Source organism: Xenopus laevis, chromosome 9_10L (genome assembly GCF_017654675.1).
Source record: "Xenopus laevis strain J_2021 chromosome 9_10L, Xenopus_laevis_v10.1, whole genome shotgun sequence".
NCBI classification, from domain to species: Eukaryota; Metazoa; Chordata; class Amphibia; order Anura; family Pipidae; genus Xenopus; species Xenopus laevis.
This window is the reverse complement of record NC_054387.1, coordinates 125118491-125142749: the sequence shown is the minus strand read 5'-3', so window position 1 is coordinate 125142749 and position 24259 is coordinate 125118491. Positions and strand designations below refer to the sequence as shown.

The 24259-nt window shown below is 39.6% G+C and overlaps 1 protein-coding gene and 1 pseudogene across 1 annotated transcript; both read right to left on the bottom strand.

Moving 5' to 3' along the window:
- Positions 1-5107: 5107 nt before the first annotated feature.
- Positions 5108-6109, bottom strand: LOC121397986 (annotated as a pseudogene).
- Positions 6110-19336: 13227 nt separating this feature from the next.
- On the bottom strand, positions 19337-20338 carry LOC121397985 (olfactory receptor 146-like). The gene has a single exon (XM_041576309.1). It carries the CDS (start codon positions 20336-20338, stop codon positions 19337-19339), a length of 1002 nt encoding a protein of 333 aa, XP_041432243.1.
- Positions 20339-24259: the final 3921 nt, after the last annotated feature.

Sequence of the window (24259 nt, the reverse complement as noted above, 5' to 3'; positions counted from 1 at the left end):
GCTTAGGTAAAAAGACAAACAGCAGACAAGGATGAGTATTGTCTGTGGGAGAATGATCCCACATATAGAATTAAATTAATCTTTCTCTGCAAGACATTTTACAAAGGGCTGTGGAAAATAATTAGTAAAAGGGAATACGAATATACAAGTATGTCAAAAACCCACGGGTTCCTACTTTTTATACACTTCTCATGGTCCATACAAGTTTATAGTCTCCCCCTGGACGCCTGATTGTGTCCAGGATTGGGAGTGAGACAGAAAAGATGAGTCGTTATATAGAACAATTCCTGGACACACTTTCCTCTTTGGCAAAAGATACAAATAGTTTAGTGTTGAATTTGGGCAAAATATTTGTGTTTGGAGGCATGCAGGTATTTTTTTTTTCTTGAAAGGAAAGTTAAGTAAGAAGCCCAAGTTTAGCCGAGTCCCTCTGATCCGAGGGATAAATATAATAAAAAAAGCAGTGGATCAGTGATTTCAATACAGCCGGGTGTATTTAGTTGTAAAGGATGTGTGATGTGTGGGACACTGATTTTGGGCACGCACTTCACGCACCCATATACGGGTAAGAAATACAATGTCAGACAGCGGATGAATTGTGAAACCACAATGGTGGTTTACATTATAAAGTTATAAAGTGCCCCTGTGGATTTCTCTATTGTGGTAAAACGGTAAGGCAGTTAAAGGAGAAGGAAACCCAGTCGGCGCAAAAACCCTCCCCCCCTCCCCTGTGTTGCTTCCCCTCCCCCCTGGCTTACCTGTCCCGCTGGGCAAATGCCCCTAACTTGTTACTTACCCTTCTGCGCAGGTCCAGTCTTCGGAGTTCACACTTCTTCCAACCAATCTTCTTCCTGCTTTGACCGGCGAATGCGCAGTAGGAGCATTTCGCCGGTACGGATCTACTGCGCATGCGCCAAAAGTCATGAAGTTTTCCAATTTCACTTTGTGACTTTTGGCGCATGCGCAGTAGATCGTACAGGCGAAATGCTCCAACTGCGCATGTGCCGGTCAAAGCAGGAAGAAGATCGGTTGGAAGAAGATGGCGTCGGTGAACTCCGAAGACTGGACCTGCGCAGAAGGGTAAGTAACAAGTTAGGGATATTTGCCCAGCGGGACAGGTAGGCCAGGGGGGAGGAGGGAGGGGAAGCAACACAGGGGAGGGGGGGAGGGTTTTTGCACCGACTGGGTTTCCTTCTCCTTTAAAGGAGAGGATTGGCATGCATCGATCGAGCATCAGGGCTGCATTAGATCCTGAAAGGACAGTAAGGGAGGGGAAGCAAGATATTGCTCAGCAGCCTGTTGCGAAACATTGGGCCGAGGATGGACATGACGTCTCCTCCTTTAGATGTACTGTATGCCTATTGAACACATTAAAGCGCATCCCAGGGGTGGTGATACTGAAAAGATGCTATTGAAGAGAGAAGCATTTTGGATTTACAAGCTTAATTGTATGATCCCTAATGGCATGAACGGACAAGTCAATCTGAGCTGTTTTCTGACATAATTCTAGTGAAATTTTCTTTAGCCAGTTTTAATACTAAAAATAGACAACTTTTAGCGGATACAAGAATGATTCCTTTAGTACTTATGTGGCTGTTACAGCAATGTTTTTAACAGTTACAAATTTGTTCTTTTGTTTCTTTCTAGGATTTATAACAAATGGATACTATGGACACTGTAACTTGAACTCTTTTAGAACGCACTGGTGACACCTTGTGGGGATATTTTACAATTTTATATTTTAATGTGATCATTTACTTGGGCACTGACACAGAGAAGTAGGGATGGGTGAAAGTAGGGATGGGTGAATTTTTTCGCCTTGTTTCGCCGAAAAAATTACGCCCATAGACTTGTATGGCGTAGTGCGTCAAAATAAAAAGACAACATTTTTTTGACGCCCAATGGGCGTCGGCGAATTTTAGTCGAAACTAAACGGTTCAAATTCGCCCATCTCTACAGAGAAGTCTTAACAACAAAATTTGTTTTTATTATATATCATTATATATTTATATATTTATAGAGCACAATGTTGGAGATAAATGACACAATGATATTGATATGCCTTTTAAACATTTTTGGTTCACATGTATAATGACGTTATTTAACCTGAGGTTTTTGAATCAATTAGCCAATTATGGGACACCTGAGCACAGATTGGCTTGTTGTGAGGCACAAGGGTATTTAAGATTTTGTTTTGTAACACTGTGTATCATCCTTGAAAAAGGTCCCAACGGGGACCGAAACGTTGGTATATATATATATATATATATATATATATATATATATATATATATATATATATATATATATATATATATATATATATATATATATATATATATATATACATATTCCAACAGGGTCGCACTCATATTCAGTAAAACGTAGCATTTATTTCAAACGCAATAAAAACATGTATAAGTTACAGCCAACTTATCTGTTCAGAATTCTGTTCAGAGTCGATACATAGCGCGACGTTTCGGGAGCATCACGTTCCCTTTCTCAAGCACGACTCTGCCATAGAGTATAACATACAGAAGCATCCATTTCTTGGATCGTATTATCGCATGAAGACGGAAGTGACGTAGTCGGTTGCCATGGACACGCGTATCTCAGGATATCGCGCGTACATGGAAGCGGATACATCCACTCCCCCTTGGTAACCATGAACATTATTATATAGCAACATCAGATCAATTACAATAGTATAATTCTAGTAGCAGATGTATCAAAGTATAACATAACATTTGTGTCGGCAATTACAACTCACATAGGGAAACCTTCACAAAAATAAGTGCAAGTCAAAATCTCGATTTAATCCATTAGGGGTTAATGTTTTCAGCCTATCAATCCACTGGACCTCAGTTCTTTTTAAAATTAAACTACGATCACCCCCTCGTTTGGGTGGGGGAATGTGTTGAATAACCCTAAACTTTAGATCGTCTGATGTGTGTCCCATATCTATGCAATGTCTTGATACAGGTAAAGATCTATTTTTTACCTTAATGGTTGATCTATGTTGGGAAAACCTATCTCTAACTATATATATATATATATATATATATATATATATATATATATATATATATATATTGTACTTTTATGCACTGTACAGCACTGCAGCTCCTTAACAGCGCTTTATAAATAAAGTTATACATACATACATACATGATGTGTGAAGGGGGTTGCTGGTCACAGAGACATTCAAGAAACCCACAGCCATTAATTCCCTTCTGGAGGCTCATAGCCATCATCTGTTGTCTATTGATTTTTTGTCAAAAACATCAATACAATCTTGGTAATAGAGGGGAAAGGTTAAATGAATCGGTATCCTTCCCGTGTTTCCGTTATCAGGAACCTCTGCTAAACAAGAATCTAGCATTTTACTGGACAGTCATCTCTCCTGTTGCCCAGTCAATGAAGGGATTCATTTTGCACAACCATGGGAATCTCAATATTATAATATATTATATATAAAATATCAAAAAGAAATTGAAGGCAAAATATCAAACTTAAGATTTCCAACAAACATTTTATTTGAAAATAAAGAAACATTTTGTAATACATGGGTAATAGTACCTGAACTTAAGGTGGAGCCATCAACCACTTCATTCATCAGTGGAGATGGCTTACACGTTGGCTTGAAGTCTTCGTTACTAATACAGATGAAGCAAAATTCCCTCCAGCTCCAGAGTCTCCCATCTGTAAAGTAATACACAGTGTACGGTACTTAGCATTCCTTACGCTCTAAGGAGAGACATTCAAAATCTAGAATTTACCTATTGGATTCCTCCTTTTTATAGTAGGTACCAGATCTCTTTTTAGGACACACGGCCGAGAGGTGGCCCTTGCCTCTGCAGCATATGCAGAGATGCTGAGTTCTGCAACAATGTTCCTGGGAGATTGGCCCTTCTTCCTCTGAAGTAAGATTAATTGGGGTTTCACCACCGGTGAGACCAACAGTAGGTGTGGGTAAAATCCTGCCATTTTTTTCTGGAACCCTCTCAATGAGGCATCTATCTATTTTAATGCACAATTGAATAAAGGACCTAAGGTCTTCTGGTGCATTAACCCTAGCCAATTCATCCCATGGCTAGTTCCATGAAGTGTTCACCACCCACATACTGAAACTAGCCGCATACTCTGCCACAGACCATTGCCCCTGAGACAGATGAAGTTATGTTGTTTCTGCTGTAGCCTGTCTATAAGGGTCATCAAATTTACATGGCTTTACATTTGACTGCGTGTAATGGAGCAAGTAAAGGCAGAGCAGAAGGATGGATTATTAACTGATGTGGTGGGAGTGTTGGGCCCAAGTTCTTAATCAAGTTCTTAATCCTCTTACTCTAGAGGAGTGCAGGGACCGAGCAGTGGTGTTAGGAGTGGCTACAGAACTTAAAAACTGACTGTTTTACGTCAGACTGCTACTACTTCCCCAGTCAAGTTTCCCCAAAAGGTGCAGGAGGGGAATGCCAGCAAAATGAATGCTGCGGCTAACCACTGGTCCAGCAGAGGCATGATCTGCCCAGGGTTTTCATACTTTTAGATTAACAATGACACTAGATTAACACAATACCCCAATTCACTTTCTCAGTAGCACAACCAAGGTCACACATAGATTTACTACCTGGATTCAGAATAGCTAGGATAAAATAAAGTCTCAAGTCTATTCACTTGGGAACCAAATTGAACTGGCACTGGTGTAAGTAATCCTCAGAATGATAAAACCTGTATCCACTGTTGATAGGCTCAAAACACTGGTTGACTCATGCCAACACCATTACACTACAGCCCTAACACTAATGGAGTGCAGACTATATCAGAACCTTATATTGTATTGAATATAAAGGGAATAGTCACAAAGAACTGCAAAAGCAAAACATTTCTTTGATCTTTCCCAAGAGCAGCTGTAAACCCATTTTCTTCCTTATTGTTCTGAAACTATTGTAGTCTTACTATAGTAGCCACCTCCCAAAACAGAGTCGTCACACTAGAGTCTCTCGTCACATCCACTCCAAAATTGTAACAAGTTGAGCCGCTTCTCAGAAATAATGAAGGAGAACATCTACCACTCTCCCAGACCTCAAAAGGAGAAAAATACAAAAGGCTATTGAGTAGAGTCTGAGGATTTATTACGGAGCTCCGCTACCCTGCCGCCACCTCTATCAGGTGCCACACCGGAAATCATTTGTAGTCTTACTAACGCTCTTCTTAGAGATAATTTGAGTTCCTTGTTCCTCAGACTGTAGATCACAGGATTTAGAGAGGGTGTTAAAATTGCAAAAAATACAGAAGCCACTTTGTCCTCGACTAAATGATCATTTACATTTGAGCGAAAGTAGTTGAAGAAAACAGTAGTGTAAAATATAAAGACCACAGTTAGATGAGAGGAGCAGGTGGAGAAAGCTTTGGACCTCATGTGTTTTGAAGTCATTTTCAATACAGTGGAGATTATAGGGATGTATGGTTAAAAGGTGACTCCCAATATTCCTACTCCAAACAGTATTCCAAGGAGAAATATAAGCAATACATTGATGAATGTGTCACTACAGGAGACCTCAAGCAACTGGGGAATGTCACAAAAGAAACTTTGCAACACATTTGGGAGGCAAAATGTCAATTTAGTTAAAAAAAGAGTGTGCACCAAGGAATATATTGTACTAATAACCAAAATGCCCGATACAAGCTGAACACAAACATTCCAGTTCATTATTTGCATGTAGTGAAGAGGCCGACATATGGCAATGTATCTGTCATAGGACATCACTGCCAGTACACATGTCTCAGATACAGCAAAAAAGTAGAAGAAGAAGGCCTGAGTTATACAAGCTCTCACAGAAATGATTCTTAATTTAGTTAGTAAATCAAAGAGCATTCTTGGGACAGTGACTGAGGAGCAACTCATATCCAGACCTGCCAGGTTTCCAAGGAAGAAGTACATGGGGGAGTGAAGATGGGAATCAGTGAAGATCAAGAGAATAATTAGAAGGTTCCCAGTCAGAGTTATAAGGTAGATCAGGAGAAACAGCAGGGACAGGGGAAGCTGAAGACTTGGAAGATCAGACAGACCAGCGAGAACCAACTTATCCACAGTTGTGCGATTTTTCATTTTGCTTTGACATTGCCTATAAATATTAAAAATGTCATAACAATGTAATACACTAGAACAGAAACTGAGAATGAAATCTCAAAAAAGGTAAAAATGAAGGCACAAATGGACTTTGAAGAACTCCTGTTTTTCTGCAGTGTGAGAGCCGGAAGGAAGTTACTGTAGTTTGTGTGTTCAATGGGTGACTTTTTTTTTGTATGTAGAACAGCACCAGACTGTGAAACTTTAGTGTTTAAAAAGCCTTTATTTCAGCTTTGGGCATCACCGCAACGTTTCAGGCCATGCGGCCTTTTGTCAAGCTATGGGTGACTTTTCCCATGTAGTGTAAAGGTCTGTGGGCAGAGATATGTTTTGTTACAAAGTGTGTTCCCGTGGTATTGTATATGTTTGGGTGTGTGATGATGTGTTCATGAAGTATTAACATTGTTACCTGTGACATTATTGATATATTAATAATAATAATAATAATAATAATAATAATAATAATAATAATAAAACAGGCAACAAACCAACATTATGACACTAGTAGTGAACAACCTGCAGTCTGCTGTAAAACAAAGGACAATACAGTATGAACTGTCTCCAAATCCTGTTGTAATATATATTTGCAAAATCCCTGACAAATTAAGACAAATCTATTGAATATCTTCATCAGCAGAACTACAAGAGGAGACTGTGGGACCATATGTGGAAGGAAAATGCTTTGCTGTGACTCATTAATAGACCACAGAAAGAAAATTAGTGACAACTATAAGAAAATAATACCCTTAATAGCATTACATTATTTTTTGTTGTTGAGTTTGTCAGTTCCTAATTTTTTTTTTGTAAAAATACAGTAAAATGTCTTACCTGTAATATGAAGAATGCTTCTGTGATCAGTGAAGAATTAAGCCTTAAAAACCTTTCCTTCTAAGCCTATAAAACCTCCAAAGCCTAATTACATGTTAATGGTTCCCAGGAGACATGCAATCTTCTTCATATTATTTTCTAACTCTTCTATGATTTCTTAAAAGAGAATTAACATTTAAATAATGGCCACAACATCAGCATTCCCTTGATAGGCATATAGAACATTGTGGGTCTCATTTAATACTGCCCCACCACAAGTAAAGATGCACTAAGGTGGAAATAGCACCCTCTTTGTTCTCATTCACCTCTCTGCACCTTGTACCAGAACTGAAACAAGTGCTACAGGTGTAGGAAAATACAGGGTCCTGCAGAACCCCCCTTATGTCTGAATGATATATAAGACTTGCAACTAGGCATTTAGATGGGGAAATGCCTAAATGCCATCCCCTGCCTGCCCCTCATGAATACAGTTTATATTGGAGAAAACAATCTATTTAACAGGTTGTGAAAAGTGCAAAAACTAGATGGATTGTGCCAGTTTTTTGCACACTGAATCTTCCTTGTTCATTGTAAATGATCCCTAATATGTACTTCTAATACCCAGGTATTATTGCACTTTTTTTCTTGACACTAACAAACTTTGCTACATGCTTCAATGTTTAAATGCAGTTTTGGAAAAATAAGGGCAACATTTTGCTGTAAAAACCTGTAAAATGTTAGGAAAAAGCACCCACTAAAATGTATTATACTTGGTGCAACTTCAAAAATAAAGGGGATATGAATGAAATATCAAGGCTTGCATGTAGCAGATGAGCTGAACTGCTCAAGATCTTATTCACTAGTATACACAAAAATATAATTTAATAGGATGCAAGCTGTGCTAAGGTAGATATTTCACCAGGTAAGTATTTCACCAGAGAACAAAGTAACATATATTTAGGATTAATTCCATGCATAATACAAAATACAAGTTACAAAGTTGACAAGCATGTATACAGTATGTTAGTGTCAGACTGGAGTTAGCTGGGCACCACTAGAAAACCAGAGTAAAGGGCCCTCCACTGGTGCACCAACCCCCCTCTACAGGGGCTGCACGCTGGTGCTTCTGCTGCATCAAACTGCTTTGAAAAACTTGATTTTGGTCATAAACAACCAAAAAAGAGCCTCTCTAAGATATCATTATTAAAAAAATGTATTCATAAAGTGCATTTGGGACATACAATCCAATAAATATCCTTTTAAACATTACCCCACAAAACAATACATAATCTGGGGGAGCTCCCACCATAACCTTTACCACAAGTCAGGCGTCCACTGAGGATTCAATGTGGATTTAAAATCATTTATAGTAAAGTTACAAAATTAAATCGAGAGTAGTAAAAAGAAAACATTCTTACATGACACAGAGAGAGGGTAGGGTTATCATTTGAGAGTAAGTAAAACATATCAATCCTATTTTTCTCAGAAAGATACATCAGAAAGTGATTTTGAGGTGAATTGTCACGGCAAATTGTTCTCAGCTCTTGCTTCCGCCTTTAACAGCCGCCTTTCACCTCGGGAGGAGCCCTCAGCTAATCAGATGCCGCCAGGTTTTATTAAGAGAGGTGCCAAGCGAAAGGTTCTGAAAGAGCAAAGGGGCACGACGGTAATGCAAAGTCTTTTGGGCAGAAGGTCGTGGTACATGGCGTAGGCAGAAATCATAGTCAAATCAGGCCGGGTCAGGGCAGTCAGAGTACAAACGGAGTCAGGCAGGCAAGGGTCAAACCAGGAGATCAATCAGAAGGGATACGGATACAGGAGAATCGGTTACCAGGCAGAGTCAGGATTACAGAAGTCAGAATCATCAAAAACAGGCAAGAGTCACAACAAGTATCAGATACCAGAAGCTTTTCAGCACAGAGGCACCAGGAAACTCACAGAGAAAAGATCCTAAAATGGGCAAGGATTTACACACATTCCCATTTATAGAGATTGAGTTTCGCGCCAGTGCACCTGCACCTTTAAATCTCACAGAGGTGCACCGTGCGCGCCCTAACGAACCGGCGCCTGAGGGAAGGAAGACCAGCGTGGCGGGCGGCCCCGATGAGAGCGCGGCGGGCGTCCCCGCCAGCCCACTAGACCACCAGGGTGAATAACCCTCACATGAATAGAGAGATAAAAAAAGAGATAAAAAAAAAACAAAAGACTGATAGTTTCAAAAAACTGGATTTTTTTCAGGACAGGGAGGGAGAAGAAGAAGCAAAGTGCCCTCAGGGAATTTGAGAGACAGACAGAAGTGGGCCTTCCCTTGCAAAATATTCAATCGAAAGTAGAGTCTAGTAAGTCATCTCAAGTGGTGAATCTGTCTAATTTTGAGTTAAAACCCTCGCAAAATTCTCTCTTAACACGTATCCTACTCTCTCCTAATAGGCTTAACCTGATCTCCAAAGCTAGACAAATTCACAGCAGTGAAAGAACTGCATTTATTTGCTTAGAAATTGGGTTTACACAAGTATTATCACACAAATTATTCCAAGTATAGAGAGGGAGTTGACAAAGTTAAAGATGTGGAGTGTACAATTAATGATCAATTGGTGAATTTCAAATTACAATGGGAAAATCAGAATTGGCAATCTGCAAAAAGGGAAATGGAAACTTGGTTATTGGATTTATAGATTTAAAACCCCAGTCACGTTGGTCCCCAAGCATCACTATGTATTTAAATATCCATAGTTTTGTTCAGCGAGTTGAGAGGGATTTAAAGAAATTACTCTTGTCTCATTTTCTCTCGTTTCATTTAACTTTGCCCCTCCAGTACCAAGATTTTATTGAAATTTTTGTCAAAAAATCAATAGACAACAGATGATGGCTATAAGCCTCCAGAAGGGAATTACTGGCTGTGGGTTTCTTGTATGTCTCTGTGACCAGCAACCCCCTTCACGCATCATGTATGTATGTATGTATAACTTTATTTGTAAAGCCCTGTTAATTTCACCTTTTGGACAATAGAGCTAATGTAACAGCCCATGTGATAAAAACGTTTTGTTATTTATCTTTATTACCTAAAATGTTTGCTTTCAGAGATACATAACACAGAAGCTATGGATCATCTCTGCAAAAACTTTCTCAGTTCTGTTCTCTGTTATGGATTTGCTGACACGCTCTGTGTAAGAGGTGTATGCTGCGAATAAGGAAGTTCAGGACTGAATCTGCACTGTGCAAACTCTCTCTCTCCTGCTTTATTTGCATATCTTTGATCTGATTGGCTGAATCTTGCCAGCCAATGGAATTGAAGATATATGTACATCTGTTGCCCTGTCAATGAAGGGATTCATTTTGCACAACCATGGGAATCTCAATATTATAATATATTATATATAATATATCAAAAGGAATTGAAGGCAAAATATCAAACTTAAGATTTCCAACAAACATTTTATTTTAAAATAAAGAAACATTTTGTAATACATGGGTAATAGGACCCGAACTTAAGGTGGAGCCATCAACCACTTCATTTGTCAGTGGAGGTGGCTTACACTTTGGCTTGAAGTCAGTCTTGGTTACTAATACAGAATTCCCTCCAGCTCCATAGTTGATAAGGGCTTTAACTTCAATCTGTCTGTCTCCCATCTGTAAAGTAATACCCAGTGTAAGATAATTAGCATTCCTTATGCTCTAAGGAGAGACATTCAAAATCTGGGATTTACCTGTTCTACCTTTATTGGATTCCTTCTTTTTATAGTAGGTACCAGGTCTCTTTTTTGGATACACGGCCGAGAAGTGGCCCTTGCCTCTGCAGTAAATGCAGAGATGCTGAGTTCTGTGTCAATGTTTTTCCTCCTGGGAGATAGTCCCTTATTCCTATGAAGTAATCTTAGTTGGGGTTTCACCACCAGTGAGACCAACAGTAGGTGTGGGATAAATCCTGCCAGTTTTTCCTCAAACCCTCTCAGTGAGGCATCTATCTATCTTAATGCACAATTGAATAAAGGACCTAAGGTCTTCTGGTGCATTAACCCTAGCCAATTCGTCCTTGATACTATCTACCATACCCCTCCTGAAGTGGAATCTCTGAGTTCCATGAAGTGTTCACCACCCACATCCTGAAACTAGCAGCATACTCTACCACAGACCATTGCCCCTGAGACAGATGAAGTCATGTTGTTTCTGCTGTAGCCTGTCTATTAGGGTCATCAAATGTACATGGCTGCCAAAAATTCATTAAAGTGAGACAGCAGAGGGCTCTGCTCTCAATCAAGGGAGAGGCCCAATCCCCTGACAGAAGGTTCAAGATTAACCCCATCAGTGAATCACTGAAATATTGCTTGGTTTGTATCTGAAAAATTAACTGCTATTGGTTAATGAAATTCCTAAAAGACTTCCAATTTTTCAGGAAGTGGCATTTTGTGCTCTTTATATAGCAGGAACTGCAGAAGTAACATTCCCCTGTTTCACATAATTATTAGTTGCTGCACTTGAGTTTTCGATTGGACATGACTTGAACCATTGATGCAAACAGCTGAGATAAGTCTGCAATGGTTTCGTTTTCCTCAGCGAGATCCATCTGGCTCTGTTCAATATGACAGATCCCCAGTGAAGTTCCCCCAAAAGGTGCAGAGGGGGCATGCCAGCGAAATGAGTACAGGCCCAGCAGAAGAATGATCTGCCCAGAGTTTTCATACTATTAGATTGACAATGACACTAGATTAACACAAAACCCCAGATCACTTTCTCAGTAGCACAACCAAGGTCACACACAGATTTACTACCGGGATTCAGAATAGCTAGGATAAAACAAAGTCTCAATTCTATTCACTTGGGAACCAAATTGAACTGGCACTGGTGTAAGTAATCCTCAGAATGATAAAACCTGCATCCACTGTTGATGCATTTCAAAACACTGGTTGACTCATGTCTCGTACCTTAAAGCTGGCCATAGATGCTATGATCCGATCGTTCGAATCCTTGAACAATAGAACTTCCCCATCTCCCAATTTTCCACTTATTCAGATCAAATATAGTAGAACAGGACAGATAAGCTGATGTTCTGCCCCTGACAGCAATCATACGAAAGTTATGACTGACAAAAGTTAGTGACAGTCTCCCACTGAAAATCATATGATCGGAAATACACGCAGATAATATATCGGCAGCCGACAGAAATCTTTTAACCTGTCTGATCGACCTAACGCCTGATCTCCACCAGACGAAAAATGTCGGGACTCTCCACACATGGTCCCAAAATCATACGAATCCTCAATTTGTACTATCAGATCTTTGCATCTATGGCCAGCTTAACTCCTGCCTTGTCAACACCATTACACTGCAGCCTTAAAGGAACAGTTCAGTGTGAAAATAAAAACTGGGTAAATAGATAGGCTGTGCAAAATAAAAAATGTTTCTAATATAGTTAGTTAGGCAAAAATGTAATGTTTAAAGGCTGGAGTGAACAAATGTCTAATAAAACAGCCAGAATACAACTTCCTGCTTTTCAGCTCTATAACTCTGAGCTAGTCAGCGACTTGAAGGGGGGCCACATGGGACATAACTGTTCAGTGAGTTTGCAATTGATCCTCAGCATTCAGCTCAGATTCAAAAGCAACAGATATGACCCATGTGGCCCCCCCTTAAGTCTCTGATTGGTTACTGCCTAGTAGCCAGGGTAACCAGTCAGTGTAAACCAAGAGAGCTGAAAAGCAGGAAGTAGTGTTCAGACTGACATGTTATACATCAAATAACTCCAGCCTTTATACATTAAATTTTTGGCTAACTAACTATATTAGAAACATTTTTTTATTTTGCACAGCCTATCTATTTACCCAGTTTTTATTTTTACACTGAACAATTCCTTTAACACTTATGGAGTACAGACTATATCAGAACCTTACAGTATATTGTATTGAATATAAAGGGAATAGTCACCAAGGGGTTGAGGGATAAACAGAACTATTTGTAGTCTTACTCTTTGAACATGTTTATTAGTTTCATAAACTATTATGTTACAATACAAGTGGAAAAATCTAATTGACATCCATTATATCTTTTAGAGTAAACAGCAAATTGTTTCAAAGTTCAAACATAACTTAAAATAACACTCAGAGCATACAAAAAATAAAAATAAAAATGGAAATAAAAATAGATAGAATTAGATCATTAGACCATACACGTTTAGATGTTAAATAACCCCAAGCTAAGAGAGAGAAACAATTCCAATTTCCCCCATAATTGAGATATCAAAGGACATGACCAAAAATAGTGAAACATGTTTATGTTTTCAGCGTTACATTTTGGGCAGAAAGAAATGTTCTTAGAATCCTCAGCTCTTTTATAACAGCAACTGAAACCTATATGAATTAACTTAAAATGGTGCAATCTCCAATTTTCAGCTCCAAACATATTGTTATAATTCTTTAGGGATTAAATAAGCAGTTCCGATGGAATAGTAAAATTTAAAAGCTCTGACCATTTGCCAGCCGAAAGCTGTAAAGGATTTTCCAACTTAGATAGAAAATCAAGGAAGTTATTGGATATAAAATTTACTTTGTTACAAAAAGGAGATTAAGAAATCTTATTAATTAGTTGGGCCAGATTATGCCTGGAGAAAGCCAAAGATCTCACATCAAAATATAGATGCAAATGTTCTTTAATATGAAAATATAGAACCCTCTCACTCTCTCCGGAAGATGAAATTTACTTTGTAACTCTTCCCATGAAAATAATTTCCCCCTTAACTTGGTCCAAAATTTCTCCTAACAAAGTGGGAGTCTTATTCCCAAATTCAAGCAAAAGGGAGGGGAATGGATAAATAAAAGTACTTACATTTTTTACTGGGGTAAAAGGCGTGAAACGGTGATCATATCCCTGATTCATAAACAAAAATCTCCAAACATAAATAGTGTCCCTAAAAATAGGATTAACTTTAAAAAAAACTTGGAATATCACCCCATTTCTTGTGTAAAATAAAATATAACCATAGGAAGGATGCCAAGATTCTATCTCAGGATTAATATCTGACCCCAACATAGATCCATTCCATAGCATAACGTAACAATGAGGCTAGATTAAATTTCCGATAGTTTGGTACATTCAAACCACCTTTTGATGGATGAAATTGTAACTTAGTCAAAATAACAAATAAAAAAACAAACAATGACAAAAAGTATTGTAGAAGTGATACCTATATTGGCTAACAATAAAAATACATTGCAAGCTTTCAGAGCACCAAGGACCCTTCGTCAGGCAAGATACAAATGAAAGCTAGAAAAGGACACAGCATATATTCTGTTAGATCAGTGAAAGGTATTTATGGGCAATAAATTAGGAAGTTACAGATAGAGATCAATTGTAGAGATAATACAATGAATTAGGGTGGGTTGTAAATAGTCCAGGAGTCTGGATTCAGTCAAGTCACATAGTGTGCTCCGAAAGCTTGCAATATATTTTTATTGTTAGCCAATATAGGTATCACTTCTACCAGGGGTGCTTCGCCAATGAGGCAAGTTGAGGCTGCCGCCTCAGGCGGCAGCGCCCCACTAGGCACCAGGGGCAGCAAAAATGCTGCTCCTGGTACTTTAAGAGCGAATTTCCAGGGGAGGGGGGGCAGCAGCAACTGCTGCTGCCTCAGGCGGCGGATGGGCCAGGATCACCCCTGACTTCTACAATACTTTTTGTCATTGTTTGTTTTTTTATTTGTTATTTTTGTTACTTGCATAACACGGTACCACAGTTTTTGTTTTGTGCTTAACTTAGTCAAAGCAATCTTTGGTTTGCTCAATTGCCATAGAAAAGATGAGAGAGCTGAATTTAAAGCCTTAACATCAGAGTACCTAAGTAATAATAGGAGATTAATTTAAGGAGAAGGAAAGGTAAATTACAAGTAAAGTTATATGCATTGGCTACCAAGTGGAGAGATACTTACAGGAATTGTTCCTCTATATGTTTTTCCTTGTTGCTGTAACCCAAGATCATATTGCAAATTTTTGCAAGGTGCATATAATAAAAAAGCCATCCCTCTTGCTATGAAAATTGGCTCTAATAGGGCACATGCGCAGTAGAAATTTTGCAAGCCCTGCGCATGCGTACCAGATTCCCCCATGCGAGTGGTGATCAGGTCAGGTGGTACAAGGCAACGTCATAGTTGCGCACTTCACAGAGGGAGACACAGGACGTGACACGCACACGGCCAACATTGCGGCCGCAAAGTCAGTAGAGGGCTAAAACTTCAATGGCTTGGTGTCAGTGCGGGAGACCGAATTGGGCAGCGCAAGTATAGCGGTTCAGGAGGGGTGCGTCCGAGCAACAGTTACAGATAGGTATTAAAAATTACCTTTCCTTCTCCTTAAAGGGGTAAACTAGTTTTGGAAATATAAACATCTTAAAGAAAAAAAAATTCCCTTTAACATTAAAGGTATATTTTTTCACTTCTTACATTGAGAAACAACGAACTCAATGGCAGGTGAGAAATTTAAGCGGTATAGTTTGGTCAAATCCACAGGTATTTTTAAACCTAGATACAGTAGAAAAACTTTTGGCTTCTTCAAATTCAACTTCCTCAAAACCAAATTGGAAACAGAACCATATATATTTAAAATATCAAAGATTTTAGCCAGAGAATGATTGGGATAATTCACTACTAGCAATATGTCATCTGCAAAAACCATTGTTTTAATATGGGATTTATTGATATAAAAACCCTCAAAACTATCTGAGACATTCAAAAATCTTAGTAATGGTTCTAATGACAGGTTAAATAAGAGAGGGGAGAGAGGGCATCCCTGTCTAGTCCCCTTGAATACATTAAACGGCATTGATTTCTCTCCTGCCGCTACTAGTTGGCAAAGAAGGAGAGGAGTAAAGAAACTCAATGAAATTGAAGAAAGGGCCCATAATACCAAATGTCTCTAACCAGTCAAATAAATGAGTCAAAAGCCTTTTCTGCATCAATCTTAAAAATAGAGCAGGGAGTATTTTGTTTTTTGGCAGAAGCAATAACTTGGATAAGCTTTCTGATATTTTTGATACCAGATCTATTTTTGATGAAGCCATTCTGTTCAATAGAAACTAAGGAACGCATAATCAGAGCTAATCTGTCAGATAACATTTTGGAAAGAATTTTTAAATCTTGGTTTAAGAGAGTAATGGGTCTATAAGAGGCCGGATTGGTGGTATCTTTATTTTCTTTAGGGATTAATCTCAAATTAGATAACAGTGTTGATGAAAAATAAACTACCCTTACCATAGAACATAATATTATTAAACATAGCGCATAAAAAGGGGGCCATTGTTAGATTTAAAGATTTGTAGAAGGAAGATGGTAAACCATCAGGACCACCCACTTTACCATTTTTCAAAGATTGAATCGTATCTAAAACTGCTTCAATAGTAATTAATCTATTAAGTGATTCTAACTGGGTGCATGAAATTTGTCGAAAGGATACATTTCCAAAGAAAGTGTTCCTCAATTGCCTGTCCGAATCTGAAGGAGCATATAAAGATTGATAATAATTCTTAAATAACTCCACAACTTTCAAAAGATTGTTTGTAATTTTCCCACTTTCATCCCTAAGTTTAACCAATTGAGGACTTATCCTAGCTTCCACAAAAATACATCTACCTTCTTTGTCTTTTTCTACTTGTATTATATCTGCATTTAAATTCCTCCTAAATAGAACCATAACTCCATTTTTCTTATTAATTGCTGCTGAGTAAACCATTTCACCTACCCACCCTTTAAAGAGCTTCCTGTTATCTGTATCATTTAGATGGGATTCCTGCGTAAGGGCTACATCCGCTTTAAGCTTACCTAAGTGTTTCAAAATCTTATTTCTCCTTGCAGGATGATTTAGACCATTAACATTCCAGGAAATTATATTCGGACTATTTACACTAAGGGGGCCATTTACTGAGCTTGAGTGAAGGATTTGAATTAAAAACTTTGAATTTCGAATGATTTTTTTGGCTACTTCGACCATCGAATTAGCTACTTCGACCTTCTACGATTCAAACTAAAAATCGTTCGAATATTCGATCATTCTATAATCAAAGTACTGTCTCTTTAAAAAAAAACTTTGACCTCCTACTTAGCCACCTAAAACCTACGGAAGTCAGTGTTAGCGTATGGGGAAGGTCCCCATAGGCTTTGCTGCAATTTTTTGGTCGAAGAAAAATCGTTTGATCAATGAATTGAAATCCTTTGAATCAAACGATTGAATCGATTTTTCGTTCGATCGAACTATTTGCGGTAAATCCTTCGACTTCGATATTTGAAGTCGAAGTATTTCCATTCGACAGTCGAATATCGAGGGTTAAACAACCCTCGATATTCGACCAATAGTAAATTTGCCCCTAAGTGACATCACCATATAAAAAAAATAGCAAGAGCAACAAAGATTCATACATACTGAAAACTAAATATATTATTTGAGCTCTGAGTAAGTTAAAAACTTGAATAATAGAAAAGCACAGAATAGTACTATGAACAAATAGCCAAAACCAAATAAAAAAACAAAACATCAGAAGAAGAAGATAATAAGAACAAAAAATATTAGCAAAACTAGAAATCTAGTTAAGAAGCTAGTTTCTAACAGTTAGTATATGTGACTTTCTTTTTTCCTTTGGAGATATAGGAAAACTACTTCTCTTCCAAAAATAGAAATCCATGGTTGATATATCCGCAAGTACACCCTCTTGGAAATGATCATTGAACCATATTTTCATTCTCTGAAGAATGGGAAGAACGTGGAGATCTCGATCTATCTCTCTTAGCAGATTCCGCTGAAGCTTTACTCTGAGAAGACTGAGGAGCAGGGAGAGAAGATTTCTGAGAAAGTTGAACTCTTACATCTTGAAAATTCTGAACCGATTAGGTAGTATCTATAGAGACTTTAGGATGTTGGAAATCAACAATTTGTAAATCCAAATTAGAAACAAACTTCTTTGCATCCCTCAAATCATTAAATATTTTGTTACCAGAAGGTAAGAAAATTATCAATTTAGCTGGATAGGCTAGAGAAAAATGTACTTTTAAGTTAGCAACAGATTTGCAAGCAATGGAAAACTCCTTCATTTTTTGTGATAGAAATTGGGAGTAGCCCTGGAAAATTAGTAATTTATATCCATCCATCTCAAGACCATTTTTCTTTTTGTACGCTTGAAGCAGCACATTCTTCTCAGAATAGTCTAGAAACTTGACTTGATTACTATTCTGGGTTTGGACCTGATGGTATCTGGAAGTGGGCCAATTCTATGTAATCTTTCCAGCTTAAAATTCCCTTGTTCCACAGAAAGACCCAGACGTTGAGGAATGACTTTAGAAATCAAGTTATATAAGGAATCAGATTTTAAAGATTCAGGAAAACATACAAAGCAAAGATTATTTCTCCTCGACCTATTCTCCAAATCATCTAATTTGGTCTGCATATCTTTTGCCGATTTTTTAAGAGCCTCAATCTTGAAACTGAATTGACAGAGTCATCAAATAACGATTAAACCATATCTTCCAATTCCACCATCTTTTTTGAGTGTCCTTCCAGTTTCTCAGAAATCTTTTCTTAAAGAATTTAGATTTGTTTCCCTTCTCATAGGTCCTACCATTTTTCTTAGCGAAAGAAGAAGAGCTTGGATGAGAATTCATTTCTTTCAAAATTAAGTTGTTCCTTTTTTTAAAAAATATTTTTCTATTTTTTCTTCTATTTTGCTATTTTTTCTATTTTTCCTCTTTAACTTCTTTTTCTTATTATCCTTACTTCCTTTTTTTTAATGTCTCCCCTCCTTTCCTTACTTTTTCTGACTTCTTTCTCTATTTTTTCTTTATTTTTCCTTCTTTCTGTACAGCTTTTAACTTTATATTCCTCTCATAACAAGCCTCCTCTCATTTTGTTGGCAGTGTAATCTATACCATTCAACATCGCCAGGGAACTGTTCAATATTGCAAAACTTTACTCCTTTACTCAGCTAAATGGTGCTTAATCTAACTGAGAAGAAACTAGATCCGAAATAACAGTTAATAAGAAGATGAATCAATTCCTCTTCTTTAAAAAACAGTTCCATTGTTGAGGATATACAACATTCAGCAGTTGAACCAAATTTTAAAACAGCCACTGATAAATCCACAGAGTACCTCCATAAATGTGTCAGATTCCAGATAACCAAACAGTCTTGTCACTGCAGGCAACTCCATTCTTAGGGACAGACAATAATAAGCAACTGCTCAGCAATGCAAGTCAGCTGCCGCCAAAATTCAAATCTCTCCAATGAGCCACCTCCCAAAACAGAGACGTCACACTAGAGTCTCTCGTCACATCCGCTCCAAAATTGTAACAAGTCAAGCCGCTTCTCAGAAATAATGAAGGAGAACATCTACCACTCTCCCAGACCTCAAAAGGAGAAAAATCCAAAAGGCTATTGAGCAGAGTCTGAGGGTTTACTACGGAGCCCCGCTACCCTGCTGCAACCTCTATCAGGCGCCAAACCAGAAGTCATTTGCAGTCTTACTAACGCTCTTCTTAGGGATAATTTGAGTTCTTTGTTTCTCAGGCTGTAGATCACAGGATTTAGAGAGGGAGTTAAAATTGCAAAAAATACAGAAGCCACTTTGGCCTCAATTAAATGATCATTTGCATTTAAGCGAAAGTAGTTGAAGAAAATAGCAGTGTAAAATATAAAGACCACAGTTAGATGAGAGGAGCAGGTGGAGAAAGCTTTGGATCTCATGTGTTTTGAAGTCATTTTCAATAAAGTGGTGATTATAGAAATGTATGGGTAAAAGGTGACTCCTAATATTCCTACTACACACATTGCTCCAATGAGAAATATAAGCAATATGTTGATAAATGTGTCACTACAGGAGACCTCAAGCAACTGGGGTAGGTCACAAAAGAAACTTTGCAACACATTTGGGTGGCAAAATGTCAGTTTAGTTAAAAAAAGAGTGTGCACCAACGAATATATTGCACTAAAAACCAGTACGTCTGATACAAGCTGAACACAAACATTCCAGTTCATTATCTGCATGTAGTGAAGAGGCCGACATATGGCAATGTATCTGTCATAGGACATCACTGCCAGCACAGACATCTCTGATACAGCAAAAAAGTAGAAGAAGAAGGCCTGAGTTATACAAGCTCTCACAGAAATGATTCTTATTTCAATTAGTAAATCAAAGAGCATTTTTGGGAGAGTGACTGAGGAGCAACTCATATCTAGACCTGCCAGGGTTCCAAGGAAGAAGTACATGGGGGAGTGAAGATGGGAATCAGTGAAAATCAGGAGAATGATTAGAAGGTTCCCAGTCAGAGTTAAAAGATAGATCAGGAGAAACACCAGGAACAGAGGAAGTTGAAGACTTGGAAGATCAGACAGACCAGCGAGAACCAATTTATCCACAGTTGTGCGATTTTTCATTTTGCTTTGACTTTGCCTATAAATATTAAAAATGTCATAACAATGTAATACACTAGAACAGAAACTGAGAATGACCTGTCATAAAAGATAAAAATTAATTTACAGATGGACTTTGAAGAATTCCTGTTTCTCTGCAGTGTGAGAGCCCTAAGGAAGTAACTGTAGTTTGTGTGTTCAATCGGTGACTTATCCCATGTAGTGTAAAGGTCTATAGGCAGAGATATGTTTTGTTACAAAGTGTGTCCCCGTGGTATAAGGTCTTTGTGGTGAACAATGGATGTTTATGTGTGAGCAATGGACACTGAATGTAGTGTGTATGTTTGGGGGTGTGATGATGTGCTCATGAAGTACTGACATTGTTACCTTTGACATCAATGATATATTAATAATTAAAATGGACAACAAACCAACATTATGACACTAATAATAAACAACCTGCAGCCTGCTGTAAAACAGAGGGTAGTACAGTAAGAACCACATCCAAATCCTGTTATTGATAACCCTCATTAGTAGAACTACACGAGTAGAATGTGGGACCATATGTGGAATGAAAGTGCTTTGTTATGATTCATTAATAGACCACAGAAAGAAAATTAATGACATTTGTTAGAAGATTATAAACTTGATATAATTATATATTATTTTTTATTGTTGGTTTTGTCAGTTCATTTTATTGAAAGAATTCAGGGATCCCCTTACTCAAATGTCTTACCTGTAATATGAAGAAAGCTTCTGTGATCAGCGAAGAAACCTCAGCCTTAAAAACCTTTCCATTTAAGCCTTCCAAACCTCCAAAGTATAATTACATGTTAACAGTTCCCAGTGGGACATGCAATCTTCTGAATTGTTTATTTTCCTAACTATGGTTTTGGTAAGTGCTGAAGTTGCAGGAAAGAACAGGGTCCTGCAGCCACCCCCTAATAAAGGAGTCTGAATGACATACAAGCAGTGATGGGTGATTTTCTCCAGTTTTGCTTCTGTCAGGACTGCCAGACGTACCCGACCCAGAAATATCCGACGGCGCTGTTTACATTCCCGGCGGTCACAGTGAAGATCCAAGATGGCGGCGCCCATGCTGAACACATGGCTGCAGCGTCGCTGTATGATGATGTCATCTCTGGTGCCGGGATCTCATCATAAAAGGGCGCCCAAAACACTGTGATGGCGCCCAAGAATAGGTACCTTGAACCTGGGTTTCTGTTATCCTGCTATCCTGATTCCTGCTCCTGCCTTGGTTTTGACCCCCTGCCTGGACTCTTGTTATTTGATCCTGATCTGCCTGCCATTGAACTCTTGCCTGGACTTTGACCTTGATTCTGCTTAACCCTTTGGATACCGCGACCTTGCTCCCTCAAGAGGGCTTCCTCCTTGATCCAGACTACCTCCCTGGAGGGAGCTCCCGGCTCCCTGACATTATTCTTGGGCCATGGATCCCACTGAGGAAGCTCAGCCAGATTTTGGCAGGGCCTTTCGAGGTCTGCATACTTGCATGGAGGCGTACGAAGCTCGGCAAAATTATGTCGGATGCACGCTGGAGGCGATTTTGGAAAAGTTATCTATGCTGACGCCGACTACTCCAACGCCGACAACGCCCACGCTAGTTGCTGCCGACATGGCTACCCAGTCCTCCACTTCTGGTCCACGTATTCCTGCACCGCCTCTCTACAGTGGCGACCCTCAAGCCTGTCGTGGTTTTGTGAATCAGTGCCAGATTCGGTTCGCCCTGCAACCTGCAGAATTCCACTCTGAGCGAGCAAAGGTTGGTTTCGTGATCACTCGTCTGGCAGGGAAAGCGCTCGAATGGGCATCTCCGCACTGGGAGAAGGAGTCTCCTTTAATTGATGATTCCAAAGCCTTCCTTCAAGAATTCCGGACTGTGTTCGATGCTCCCGGTCGGGTGGCGACCGCTGCTTCTCGTCTGTTCCAGATCCGCCAAGGAAATCGCAGTGTTGCAGAATATGCCATTGAATTCCGTACTCTCGCTGCAGAGACTTGTTGGAACAATGATGCCTATCATGCTGCCTTCTACAATGGTCTCTCTATCCGCCTCAAAGATGACCTGGTCTCCCGTGAATTACCCACGCAGGTTGAAGACCTCATTGCTTTGTCTGTCAAGGTGGACACCCGTCAGAGAGAACATCAAGCTGATAGGGACAGAGTGAAGAAATTTCAACCCATGTTGGCTCCTCGCTTTCAAAGACCTCTATTACCTCCTACCCCCCAGCAGCCTTCTGTTATTCCTCCGGAGGAACCTATGCAAGTTGGAAGAGCTCGTCTCTCTGAACAGGAGAAACTCCGGAGACGTACGGCTGGACTTTGTCTCTACTGTGGGGGTCAATCTCACTTTGCCAACTCCTGTCCTGTGAAGCCTCAGAGTTCCTCTCTTCAAGGTAACCTTGGAAAGACTCATGTAGGGGGCGTTACTCCCAAGTCACAAGAGAACTCTCACAGGTTTCTTCTGCCTTTACAGATCCGTCTGTCCACTAAGACCATTGTTGGCTCAGCTTTTATTGACTCTGGAGCTGCCGGAAATTTCATGGACGCTCTCTTTGCCAAGCATATGAATGTTCCCTTGTTTCCATTGACTCCTCCACTTCGAGTAACTGCCATTGATGACCGACCCCTTGAATCCGAGTTTATCTCTATGACGACTGGGGAATTGCCTGTGCAGGTTGGGACTTTACACAAAGAAAAGTTATCGTTCCTGATTATTTCCTGTCCTTCAGTTCCAGTCGTCTTGGGGCTTCCCTGGTTACGCCTGCATAACCCTATCATTGATTGGTCCTCGGGGCAGGTTTCCCGTTGGAGTCCATACTGCCAACAGCATTGCCTTCCTGCTGAACCCATCCAGAGGGTGAATATTTCTACGTCAGATTTGAAGACGCTTCCCTCCTTCTACAAGGAATTCTCTGATGTCTTCTGTAAAAAGTCTGCAGAATTTCTCCCTCCTCATCGTCACTACGATTGTCCAGTTGATCTCCTGCCCGGAACCATGCCTCCTAGAGGTCGCACTTATCCTCTCTCCCCAGCAGAGACTGCTGCCATGAAGGAATATATCCAAGACAATCTCCAGCGGGGGTTTATTCGCCCTTCTACTTCTCCTGCAGGGGCTGGATTCTTCTTCGTGGAGAAGAAGGATGGAGGCCTACGTCCTTGTATTGACTACCGGGGTCTTAATAAAATCACCGTTAAGAACCGGTATCCCTTGCCTCTGATCGCAGAACTTTTTGACCAACTGAAGGGGGCTAAAATCTTCACTAAGTTGGATCTCCGTGGGGCATATAACCTCATCCGCATCCGTGAAGGTGACGAATGGAAGACAGCATTCAACACTCGTGATGGGCACTATGAGTACCTCGTAATGCCCTTTGGTCTCTGCAATGCCCCCGCTGTCTTTCAAGAATTTGTGAATGACATTTTCCGGGATCTCTTGGGAAAGTTTGTGGTTGTGTACCTAGATGACATCCTGATTTTCTCCAAGGACCTTGCAAGCCATCGCTCCCAGGTGAAGGAAGTACTCTCTCGTTTGAGGAAGAACTCTCTCTTTGCCAAACTGGAGAAATGTGTGTTTGAAGTGTCCAAGATTCCTTTTCTGGGCTATATCATCTCCCCAGAGGGTTTCGAGATGGATCCTGTGAAAGTGTCTGCAATCCAAGAGTGGCCCCTACCGCTGAGCACTAAGGCAATCCAGAGATTCATTGGTTTTGCCAATTACTACCGGCAATTCATTAAGGGGTTCTCTTCTCGCATTGCTCCTATCCTGGCCCTCATCTGAAAAGGGGGTAAACCCAGCTTGTGGCCCCCATCTGCTATTGAAGCCTTTCAATCCCTGAAGGATGCCTTCACTTCCGCTTTGGTTCTCCGCCATCCTGATCCGGAGTTACCTTTCTTCATCGAGGTGGATGCTTCTGAAGTTGGAGC

Coding starts and splice junctions, on each gene's coding strand:
- LOC121397985 (XM_041576309.1), bottom strand. CDS start 20,338: ATGAAAAATCGCACAACTGTGGATAAATTGGTTCTCGCTGGTCTGTCT.